Source organism: Oncorhynchus kisutch, linkage group LG4 (genome assembly GCF_002021735.2).
Source record: "Oncorhynchus kisutch isolate 150728-3 linkage group LG4, Okis_V2, whole genome shotgun sequence".
In the NCBI taxonomy this organism is placed as follows: domain Eukaryota; kingdom Metazoa; phylum Chordata; class Actinopteri; order Salmoniformes; family Salmonidae; genus Oncorhynchus; species Oncorhynchus kisutch.
In genome coordinates this window covers 21,020,586-21,033,175 of record NC_034177.2, presented here as the reverse complement: position 1 = coordinate 21,033,175, position 12,590 = coordinate 21,020,586, and the positions used below count along the sequence as shown (strand labels likewise).

At 43.4% G+C, this 12,590-nt stretch overlaps 1 protein-coding gene across 1 annotated transcript in view; it reads left to right on the top strand.

Annotated features, from left to right (window-relative positions):
* The first annotated feature begins 2,509 nt into the window (after positions 1-2,509).
* Positions 2,510-12,590, top strand: part of LOC109889228 (midnolin-like) — a 29,310-nt gene continuing 19,229 nt past the window's right edge. The window contains exons 1-4 of the mRNA XM_020480504.2: positions 2,510-2,850; positions 5,287-5,515; positions 6,953-7,040; positions 7,265-7,327. Of these exons, the coding sequence (XP_020336093.1) occupies positions 2,775-2,850; positions 5,287-5,515; positions 6,953-7,040; positions 7,265-7,327 (456 nt within the window). The 5' untranslated portion in view covers positions 2,510-2,774. The remainder of the gene's footprint in view (positions 2,851-5,286; positions 5,516-6,952; positions 7,041-7,264; positions 7,328-12,590) is intronic.

Sequence of the window (12,590 nt, the reverse complement as noted above, 5' to 3'; positions counted from 1 at the left end):
AAACTTTTAAGAAAAAAGCAAAGGGCAATGGTACAATGTGTCACTCCCAAAATGCCTGCTTTTGCCCCCTGAGGAGAACAGGCTGTTTGTCTGATTATGAAACCCTTTTTTTGTCCTGTAAACACTGGACAACCAGCATATGTATCCGTGCCAGGAAGCTGTCGTGTGTGTGCGGGTGGGTGTGTGCAATCATGAGGTAGCCTATAGCCTCAGAGCTTCAATAGGAGCAGTGTTTCACCATATTGTGTGTGTGTGGTGCTCAGTGCCATAAATGTCTTCTCTTACACTACATATATAAAAGTTTGTGGACACCCCTTCAAATTAGTGGATTCGGCTATTTCAGCCACACCTGTTGCTGACAGGTGTATAAAATCGAGGACACAGCCATACAATCTCCATTGACAAACATTGGCAGTAGAATGGCTTTGCTGAAGAGCTCAGTGACTTTCAACGTGGCACCGTCATAGGATGCCACCTTTCCAACAAGTCAGTTTGTCAACTTTCTACCCTGCTAGAGCTTCCCCGGTCAACTGTAAGTGCTGTTATTGTGAAGTGGAAACATCTAGGAGCAACAACGGCTCATCTGCGAAGTGGTAGGCCACACAAGCTCACCGAATGGGACAGCCTTGTGCTGAAGTGTGTAGCGCGTAAACATTGTCTGTCCTCAGTTGCAATATTGACTACCGAGTTCCAAACTGCCTCTGGAAGCAACGTCAGCACAATAACTGTTCGTCGCGAGCTACATGAAATGGGTTTCCATGGCCAAGCAACCGCACACAAGCCTAAGATCACCATGCCCAATGCCAAGTGTTGGCTGGAGTGATGTAAAGCACGCCATTGGACTCTAGAGCAGTGGCAACGCTTTCTCTGCAGTGATGAATCGAGCTTCACCATCTGGTAGCTCTACGGACTAATCTGGTTTTGGCGGATGATAGGCGAACGCTACCTGCCCAAATGCATAGTGCCAACTGTAAAGTTTGATGGAGGAGGACTAATGGTATGGGGCTGTTTTTCATGGTTCGGGCTAGGTGCCTTAATTCCAGTGAAGGTAAATCTTAACGCTACAGCATACAATGACATTCTAGATTATCCTGTGCTTCCAACTTTGTGGCAACAGTTTGGGGAAGGCCCTTTCCTGTTTCAGCATGACAATGCCCCCTTGCACAAAGCGAGGTCCATATAGAAGTGTCTTGCGATATCGATGGGGGAGAACTTGACTGGCCTGCACAGTGCCCTGACCTCAACCCCATCGAACACCTTCGGGATGTATTTGAACACAGACTGACTGCGAGCCCGGCCTAATCGCCCAACATCAGTGCCCGACCTCACTAATGCTCTTGTGGCTGAATGGAAGCAAGTCCCTGCAGTAATGAATCCAACTTCTAGTGGAAAGCCTTCCCAGAAGAGTGGAGGAGGTTATAGCATCAAAGGGCAGAACAACTCCATATTAATGCCCATGATTTTGGAATGAGATGTTCAATGAGCTGGTGTCCACATACTTTTGGTCATGTTGTGCATCTCTCAGACTCCTCCAGCAGTGTGGTGCTTGTATCTCATTCCCCCTCTCTCATCCCTTCTCTCTTTCTCTCTCACCCCCCACTCCCCTCTGTCTGGTCCTGGGAGAGGCTGACTCATCATGCTGTGATGTTTGGGACTGTAACTCGTTTAGAGGCATCTCTGCAGCGTCTCTGCCTGTGGGTATGGGTTCATCATTGAAGCACTTCAGCCTCACTTGCCTCAACAAGGAAATAAGGGGCATTGGGTTTATCAAATAATTCTGTTTCAAACTATATTGGCATCTTTGTAAAGTGTGCTACCATGATGACACACGACACAAATGAATATAACTACTTATAATGTAACATTACTATCTACATAGCGATTTACTGTATCACATCTACTTGTGGACTTCAGGTAAGGGTTTATCGATAAGTTTGCACACAAACTGACATGTACAATACTTGGTCTTAGCCTACCACATGAACAATGAATCACTTGTATTAATGTGTAATAACTGTCAAGGTATGATTCCTGGCATAAGATTGTCATTGTTTGAGGAACAACCTGGAAGTCATCAACTGCAGAACTGGTCCCTTGCCAAATAAACCTTTATTTATATCCAGGTAGGCTGTATCCATGCATTGTGTTGTCCTGCACTGGTTGCCTAGCGATGGTTTTTTTTCTTTTTTTTTCTGTCGTCAGTGGAAGGTTACACCCCCTCCTGAAATCGCTACTTCGTTAACTTCTTGTTAAGGTCGTAACTCAGTTGAATATGATTTATGTTTTTGTTATTCGGGATAAAAGTCCTTACCCTTGTTTAGACTACAATAGATGCGCAATCACAGACACTACAAATCCCGTGCATGATTTAAAGCTTTGCCCAAGCGCATTCTTTCCAACGGTGTGGAGAACGAATTAGGCATCTTGGAAACGAACCCTCACGCGAGGAAGAATTCCGTGGCTACCTTAAATGGTAACCTGACATAGCAAGAACCGTAGTCTACTCTCCACCCATAACTGAGAGGGCTCGTTTAAAAGGTATCTCGCCTCCCGAATTGCACTTGTAATACGAAAGACACTGGTGGGTAAACGTCATACAGGCATTTTAGGACTACTGGAACTCAAGCAGTGAGCAAGAGGAGTACAGAGCCTGTCCTTACTCCTATAGTCGAGACGCACACATTTGTCTGCGAATTTACTGTCACAGTGGATAGCCTACTGACCTATCTGGATATAGCCTACTTCAGTATTTCTCATAGTTTAGGAAGATTTACATGCCAAAGCTGGGGAAACGTGTTGGAAAAACCCAAGCTTTATCGCAAAGCTTTAAAGTTCTCGCCACAATAATTGGTAAGTTACATTCAAACGTTGGACTCATGTCAAACCTAAGAGTAGTCTTAGTGAATATTTGATAACTATGTACATTGACGATTCTAAAGTTTTAATAGCCTACCTGTGAATTAAGGTTAGAAATTTGAGTGGGTTAGATTTGGACATATAACTCTTTATCTTTGTTATGTTTATAAAAGGCCACCTGGGGCACCTATTTGATAGCGGACATTGATACATTGTCTCAACGTTTGTTTTGGTTACATGCATTGCATTCAAATTGAGTTCTGCCAACTTCTAAGAGTTTCTAAACTATGCATCTACATGTAGCCAATTGACTTAATAATGAAATTGATATTGTCAATGGAATTGGTGTTATCTGCAGACAGTGAATGTGCTGTTTTTTTATTGATGACAGCACGCATCCATATGTTATGCAATTATAAACCGACAACACAGTCTAGCCTACCTTCTATATAGATGCCAAGTGCAGAGTCTGTGATATTATATCCTTATCCAGACTACAGATTACAGTCAACTGCAGCTGTACTCAGAGGGAAATTCCCGGTAGGCTAGCCTACTTTTCATTCGAAATGTGTTATAAACATCTTCAACAACAAATAGACAAGTAAAGGCTCCCCAAGTGCCTCCATTGACCACTGGATGGCGAGCGAGTATCTTGTTTTTCCCAAGCTCCTATCATAAACTCTGTCAACATTTGCTCTATATGGAATACATATTTCGCACTTTAGTATGTAGGCTACGATATTTACAATAGTCAAAGCGACCCGTTTTAAACTTTTCTCTTAAAGCTATGTACCCCGTGAGTCGGTCAAATTGAGCTTTTTCAGGATCGGCTTAAACTGGGGTTGGAAACAGTTATTTTTTTTTACAGTTATTTTAAGTAAACTGATGTCTTTGATATTTAGGGGTTGACAGGTATAACAGTTGCCCAAGTAGGGTATGTGAGTTTATGTTGCAGAAGAAATAGTATGTGCATTCAGAAAAGTCCGTGGATAAACATGGGGATAGTGTCGAACTGAGTAGCCAATATTGCCACTTTTTTTCTTATAACGCTGATTGTAGGAATTGCATGACGTAGGAACCGAACCCTGTATATCTCCAGTGTACATTCTATGCCGAGAACATCTCAAAGAGCTGATGAAGAACCGCACTTCATGAAGGGAATACCCCATCTAATGCGTAATTTGCTTACCGTGCGCGATTACTTTAATGGTTTTGGATGCAGCCAGTCGAAGGAAGGAAATGACGTCAGCACTGTACTATTAGTAATGACGATGATACCCAACGTGTGCAACCTGAAGTTGCGCAACATTGTATAGTACATTTCGTGACATAGTTATAGGAAATGGACAATGTGGCAATTTAAGTGCTTTGAGCAACCTACGTGTATTGTTGCCATTGTAGCCTGCATAACATAGAATAAAACATAGTCCTAAATGTAAAGGCCTACCCACATACATTATCTATGTAAGAATATGAGGTAGGATGTTTTCATTAATGCAGTCTTCGGTATTGGATTTGAAATTCCACCACATATAGAGTTATCTTCTGTGACTAATATATTAGAATGGCTAAAGTTGCCTGAGTGCTGGAACGATCCTATTGCTTGACGCGCCAAGGCCTGGCCCCCTTCAAGCCGATTGGTTATTTGTGACAAAATGGTGTGGGAGAGAAAATGGGAGGCATCTGTTCGCCACGTGGGTGTAAATCTACTTTTGCAATTGGCTTAGATCAACAGCGTCTTCGATGACTTCTCTTGTGATTGGGTAGAATGTCTGCGGACTGTGAGTGTATTTTTTTATGGTTGTAGAAGTGAGCTACTTTGAGACAATGTTCATAGTCGATTTTCATTCGAGCTGCTGTGGTCATGGGTGCCCAGTGGATAGCTATACAATATTAATCTTACGAGGATTTTGCATTCTGTAGGTCTTGTATTTGGCTTCAAGGCAGCTTTCAGTCCCATGCATTTAAAACAATAATAAGGACAGAAAGCTATAGCCTGTGTTGCGCATTTTCTCTCAGAAAGGCAAAAGTTATTTGCGTAGTTGATGGTCCGTGGCATATTCCCTGTGAAACAAATACTTGTATTACTGCTTGGCATTCATTCACATCTGAAGCGTTTACAAACCTGGAACATTTGGAGTAGTCGTTGGAACCTCTCTTGAGCAAGTTGCATACACAAGAAAAGCGCAATAAAGCCTTTCTCTATAAGACTAGTTCTGGGAATATTCTCATGGTCGTATCAGAAGAGCGAGGACTCGGGTTTATTCAACCTCTCTGCATACAGAGAAAGAAAGGCACCAGGAGAGAGAGCCTCTTTCTCTCTTTTGAATGCAAGCAGTTTCTCTCTCTGAAAACAAGGGACACTGCGTAAAGGGTCGGCTCTTTCTCTCCAACCCCGTTCAACTCGCATTGTCTCCCCCCTGACAACAGGCTATCGAATGGACCAACATCCTAGCGCCCGGAGCTGCACCAGCCGCGGGGCTCCGTCTTGCGAGGCCGTCCCGAGTGAACCCTCCATGAATTTGTACATCCATTCCACAACCGGCACACGCTTCGAGCTCGCTCTTCCCCTGGAGGAGACTGTGGAAGGACTGAAGAGAAGACTTTCTCAGAGACTCAAAGTACCAAAAGAAAGACTCGCCCTTCTACATAAAGAAACGTGAGTAGACTACATCTATAAACGTCAGTATATCCCACTGTCATACGGTAAAACATATGCATACATTATATAGTATTTGCTATGTTAAAGTCCCTGATGTCTACAGGAATATTTAGCATTTATTTAAACGGTAGAACATTGTGGAGATCAAGAATTACATAGGTTGGGTATCAGCACTATATTCAAGGGAAGACGATATTGGCCAGTGCTACCAGTATTGGAATGAGGCATGGAAACGCAAACTGGTCAGTCACGGGTTGGAGCCGTAGTCTATTGATGAGGAACTTGTGGGGCATACTTGCATCGATTCCTTCAGCGTTCATTATAAATACCATTACTGATTAAATATATTTTAGAAATGATTAACAGCTAAGATTTATGCATTTGCTGAATGAAATGCATACGAGCAATGGTGCATGTTTACTTAATTTATATAGCTACCGTCTGACCATTATATTTGATCTTAAATAAATACACAATTATGCTGAGGCTTTGGGTTTAGAATCTAATTGATGCTATCTATACGCAAGTGGGGTGCGCCATTGTATTCCATGGTTAGTGTTATGTGAAGGTTAGGTGAAGACGAACGCAAGGTATCCCTTTAATTTCTCCCTTTTCGTGATATATTGTTACACACAACTTTCTACAATCACCTTGCATACCAGCGAACGCATATTCACTGTTTTCTGCTCACGTTTTATTACGAGGAAACCCCCTGGAGACAATCCCAAATGAATGGAGAGAACATCATTGCAATTTTGACAAGGGGAGCTTTTGAGTATATGACGATAGTTTAACAACGCTTTACAATCGTGTTGCACATTTTTTATTTAAAGCCAACAAACTGTTTTAGTCGGTTTTCAATTGATTCGGATTTTCGTGCGTTAAATGACAATGTAAGAGCTGTGGTATGATAAGGGATGTCTTTGTCAATTAATGCAAATCGCCCTGTCGCATTGTTTTTCTTTTAAATAACAACCATCCCACATCCCCCTAGAATAATCGCCTCCAAATCAAATCATCCCCTAAATGGAGTACCTTTTTAATCATCTCTCCAAATAGCTGAATGTAGGGCTGCTGACTCCCTTTGTTCAGCTAGAGGTGACATTTAGTTCACACTGTACAATACAGTAGGATAGGCTTTTCACAAAGCAACTCTTCCACTAGCCTACTGTCACGGTTAAGAAGAGTGACATTAAAGTGACAATGCTAGTGGTCTATGTGATTACATTATCATTCATCAACCTGAAAATGACATTAACTTTTTTCCAGTTCTTTTTTTTTGTTGACTTGATGAGGTCCTGAAAAGGACCACTCAGAATGACACATGAAATGGCTATCCAGTAAATAGGCGGAAGTGTTCCTAAATGCAAGAGTTAGTCAGTTAAAATGTCAGTTTGTCTATAAACTAACATGGTGTTTTTTTCTCCCCCTCAGGCGTCTGAGTTCAGGAAAACTCCAGGACCTAGGGATATCTGATGGGAGCAAGTTAACACTTGTACCTACAGTTGAAGCAGGCTTAATGGTAAGGATAATCAGACACCTCAACAGTGTGTGTTGTGCTATAAACCCAGGTGGGTTTTTTGGCCTGAAGATAATAAAAGTGTTATTAATATCAGACAGGTTAATGTAGGTAATTAAGTATGTGTTGATCTCATCTCCTTCATATCTTTGAATGCACAAGCCTTTCTCCTTTGTCTACTAGGCTTACAAATAAATCGTGTTTTTCTCCTTGTCCTTTCTTTGAAGTCTCAAGCATCAAGACCAGAACAGTCAGTGATGCAAGCTTTGGAGAGTTTAACAGAAACTCAGGTAAGAACTCTTTCAAGTCATTTGATTTAAGTGGCCTTCATGAATAGATCATTTAGTATACCTGCTTTAGAGATCATACAATGATTACATCATTGATTTGAAATACTCCTGGTTTAATGTGAAACTTAAACAGGTTGCCCCTGGAAAAACATGGATAATTATGTTTTAAAGTGAATGAGATCTGTTTGCATGTCAAGCTGGAGCAGTCAAAAATAGTTTAGAGAAGAGCTAAGATAAGAGTGAGGTTGCTGATGAACACAAGGCTCTTTCCATGTTTAATGTTAGCCTCTTAAACAAGCAAGCTGGCCACTGTGGATATTAAAACCAACACCCTCTAGTCTCCTGGCAACTTCTATGCTGTGTGTGTGTGTGTGTGTGTGTGAGCCCAGGCAAACCCCACCCAACATGGGCCTGATTGAGAGTTCAGTCAAACCCCCATCCGTGCAGAGCCCTGGCTGGCTCTCCCCTCACCACATAGAGCTGCCTCCACGAAGCCAACACAGATAGACTCAACTCATAAACGGAGATTAAATTGACAGATGGGCGTTTCGATCAATAGTGTCCTATAGTTCCTGGAAGCATAGAATGCATGCATGAGTACATAGTGCCCGTGAACTTGATGTACCTTTGTGGAACTGTTGAAATACAGTAAGAATATGAGTCAGTGGTGTGAGTCCCTGATATGATAAATAGTGAAAGTAAAGGGATCAGGTCTGATCTCACCTCCTCAACCTCAGAGCGGGTGAGAGAGTCGATGGCACTGACAACAGCGATGACGTACTGTCTCAGCAGCTGACTGACTCCAGGTGTGTTGTTAAGTCTGTGATGCACATGGTTGCAGTAAAAATATCTTTCTAATGTTAGATAAGACCTTGACATAAAATGGACCAGTAGCACACCTATATTTGGGGGTTGTGTGAATGGGGTTTTGAAGTAGCAAGTTTTATTTCCTACTAACGTCAAGATAATGAAGTTTGAGGACAGGAAACACATACGGGTAAAACACATAGCAGCAAGTCAAAACCTCAGTGTGGCTTCTCTCCCGCTGATATTTTTCACTGGAAATCCTGGCGTTAGTGTGTGTGTGAGCTCAGCCCCTAGCCTGCCTGCACACAGCACAGTGGTGACGACAGATGAGTGAGTGTGTTTGTGTGTGTGTGCGTGGGTGGGTGGGAGTTGGGTGTGCTGGAAGCACGCCTTTCTCATCATGCGGTACGCCCTCACTGGGCAGCCCACACTGACTGCTGTTTCCACTAGTCAAGGCTTTCCCATAATTCAACAGTGACAACCTCAAACAGTCTCTACCCTGACTTGCCTCAGCTCTGTATTCAAGGGGGGGGGGGGGGGGGGCAGGCAGGCAGGCAGGCAACAGGAAAGGGCATATACAGCAGTTAAGACCTATAGTCATTTTGAGTCACTTTGGTATGACTTCCTCCTTCATCAAGAGCGCCTCTTGTCTCCAAGACTTTACTGTAAGAATGTGAGCTGGTGGAACTATTGCCTGGTAAGTCATTCAATGGGCTCATATGCACAGACAAGAATGAAAGCCCAGTAAAATAAGAATGCCAGTATAAACCTGATTTGATGTGTTTCTATCAGGGAGAATTGATTCCTGCTTTATAATTCATGAGGCGGAATGGGACGATATAGATTGGGGAGAGATTACAGATACCGGGTAAGATAAAAAAAATAGGAACACAAGCTTTCCCATTCGCTTCCTCCAACTTGGGGGCTATCAAAAATCAATCAATGCACTGAGCTCTTAGAAGTGTCTGATAGATTAACAGATACCCCCCGCATTCCAAAATAGCCAGGCTAGTGGCTGGCTGGTAACATTCGGGAAAATTGGTAGCTTAAGCTTCTCCCTCCCTCACCCTCCTCCCTCCCCCCAAATATGTGTGGTCTGGTCAGGGTTGGAGATCAGGTAATGTGCCAGGAAGTCCAGTGTGTTCATAGAAGCCCAGCTTATAATGGTTCTAGTCTGCTTCTGGAGGAGTACTCAGCTCGCTGCCCAGTCAGGTGGCTTCCCGGGGGAGATCTATTTCAGACTTCGTGGAGCAGGAAAGAAAGTGTTTTATGGAAAGGGAGGCCAATTATCGGAACTCATCAATGGCCCTATCATTTGAATGTGCTGTGGTTTGCAAGTCTTGTTCTCTGCCCAGTGCCTGCCTGCTGCCTGCAGTCGACTGTATGTCCTGCTGTATTTTGGCTCCCTTAATTCCTCTGCTTGACTTCCCAGGCAAATTTTCTCCTGACTTCTAAGCTCCATTAAGCCACCACCTCCTGAAAGTCCAAGACTGGGCTTGTTTTTCACCCTCTGTCTGCCCGAGATAGGCTTAGGTTGAGCTGAGCCTGGGATTGCATCTCTGTGGAGCAAACTGTATTTAAGAGGCTTTCTTCTGTTGATGGAAGAATGAGAAAATGCCCCTTCGAGCGTGGACTCAGACAGAGTATAGTGATGTAATGTCTGTGTATGAGAAATATGGTATGTCGATGAATAGTAATGTTTACCATGGCTGGTTATAGTCAGCTTCATTAGCTGCTATTGCTTGATGTTGTTTTAGTTTGGAAAATAAGGATTGTCCAGTCCTTTGTATGTTATAGTGAGTGTTTGCTCATTGATGCTTGTATGAAACCAAGCCCCATAACCTAACCATCCCCCACACACGGCCCTTCCCCCACCTCACCCTTTTGTTCCACTTTTAAAGCATAAACCCCAGCCAAATCCACAAAACCTGCCTAGCTAACCGACCCTCCAATACAAAACAATGGCCGAGAGTCAAGCTTTAGGTTTAGGTCTCCCCGATGACTGTTTTCCACATAGGCTGGAGCCAATTGAGTGAAACAGTGCTACGAGGCCATTTCAAAATCAATGTGTAGCCCAGCTGGAAGGATAGGAGGGAGGAGAAGATTGCCATGTTGTCCTGGAGGAAGTACACATATTGTCTTTGGGGAGGCGGTGTCTTGGCCAGGTCCCTGAGGAGTATATTCTTACATTTCTGTTCTACGTTCTCTCACCTCCTCCTCCCAACACCCTCCTCCACCAGCCAACGCTGGTCTCTGAATAAGACCCAGAATTGTTATTGTGTCTTAAAATGGACAGATGCAAATAGTGGGATCTAACAATATATGAGTCACCTCTGGGTCACCCCTCTTGTCATTTCCAGTCACTGCACTCCCCCAGGGAGCATGGCGGGCCGGGCCAGACAGGGGGAATGCAGGGCTGGAGGGAGGTATAGATGGCCTTGCTGAGTCACGCCATTCGTTTTAAGGTGTTGCTGCGTGTTGTGTACAGGTTGTTCTGAACCACAGAGGGAGGATGTTTGGAATGACATGAGGAACTCAAAGATAAGGACGATGGGCAGAAGGAGTGTGGGTGATAAGGAGGAGGAGGGGAAAGGTCACCAGGAGGTAGAGGAGTGTTCTGTGTGTTGGTGGTGGAGCCTTGCTATCGCAGGTTGCTCTGTCTGATAAGGCCTTGTCTTGTCACAGCTCTATTAACTATATGGTCCATTCATGTTATAGTCATATTTTACTGTTCCTTTCTAGATAAGATATTAGAAGTACATCATAAAATGTGTGTGATGTGCTCGTGCGTGTGTGCGTGCACATGTGTATGTGTCTGTTTGGGCCTGTGTGTGTACGATACTGCTCAATGCAATTGGTCAATATGTTTATTTTTCCAGACCCCTGCCCAATACTCACCTTATCAAGATGGTAGTTAATCAGCCAGTCAGACACCACTGGAAATCATTGTTCTTTAATTGTATTGAGGATTCGGGAGTGGATGGAATTGAAAAATGATTGAGTCACCATGTCAATATGAGAGCATCAGCCCATCTATAAAACCAGCCTGTTGTCTTCCTACTTCAAATCTACTTTTTTTTTATATTTAAGCAGTAGTCTTGCCCTTTAAATGGTCATTTCTCCTCGTAAATGAAGGCTATTAATTCAGAGCTGAATGTATAAATCTAATTGTATATTGACTGATTGAAAGACAATAGTGAAAAGAGGGACTATTTGTTTCTGTTCCCTATAAATCCTAGCCTGACAACGCATTAATAAGCTGGTGGAGTGTTTCTGCACCTGTGTAATCTCTTTGTGATTCAGACAGGCACATAGAGGAGGGGTATCAACGTGTGTTTGAGAAATGGGGGAGATGGATTTGCTGATATTTTCTTTGTCCTATTGTGTGTGTGCATTTTTGTGTGCGTGTGTGTGTGTTCCTGTATGTGGGAGACAGTAAGAGCGAAAGAGCTCTTGAGCGTGTGTCCAGTGAAAATATACTGTTGTGTGTGTATTATGTTGTGACGATCATTGTTTTTCATCTGCTGGCCACCTTTGTGCTTCAAGTGCTCCTGCAGCTTGGTGATCGTGACTGATTGGGCTAGTGTCTGGAAGGCGGTCGAGGCCATGAATATCTTGTTAGATAAAACAGATAGCCCATCTCCCTGTGTGCAAAGAATACACACAAACCCTATCGGCTACCACATCTCAGCGCTGTGGAAAAATAACGAATGGGGTTTCAATCTACTCCAAATGTTGTTTTATTCATCTGCACTCCTTTCATTTCTCTGTCCTGTTGTAGAGCCAGCATGTGGTTAAGCCTGGCCCTCATTCTCTCTGTCTCCCCCTCTTATCACAGAGACTAGGTCGGAATGTATTCATCAGTTGGAATCATAGGCCTTGTGCATTGGTGTTGCACCATCTTTGACCGCCCAGAGATTGGAGAGAGTGTGTATGAGAGACGGACGCATTCGCAATAGCAGCAGGTGCTGTGATACAGCAAGGCGAGCGAATAGACTCCGTTTTTAAGTGGATTGCTTTGCGTCTGTTGCCTTAGAACCTTCAAAGCCATTGTGGTTGACTGGAAACAGAGGTAATGTAGAGGGCTGGAGGGATGGAGTGGGGGTGGAGGGCTGGATCCAGGAACCTGATCATTATGCCATTCTGTCTCTTTTTTTTCACCCAGCTCATCAAATTCACTGATGGCCAGCTGTCTTTCTGTTTCTCATTCGCCCTCTTTGCTTTCTGTTTCCTATCAGGCACTATTACAGACGGCTATCTCTCCAATGATGGGGTCTTTTGAAGATGGGGCCTGCTTTTAGGATATGGGGCATGGTGCAGGTGCCATAGATTTTTTTTCTTATCTTTTGAGAATCATGTTATTGCTTCTTAACCCATCGCTAATCTGCACAAACAGCATATCAATTGTTTCCCAGTTTGATCAACACATCTTGGTCGATAGGTGAGTTAATAAACT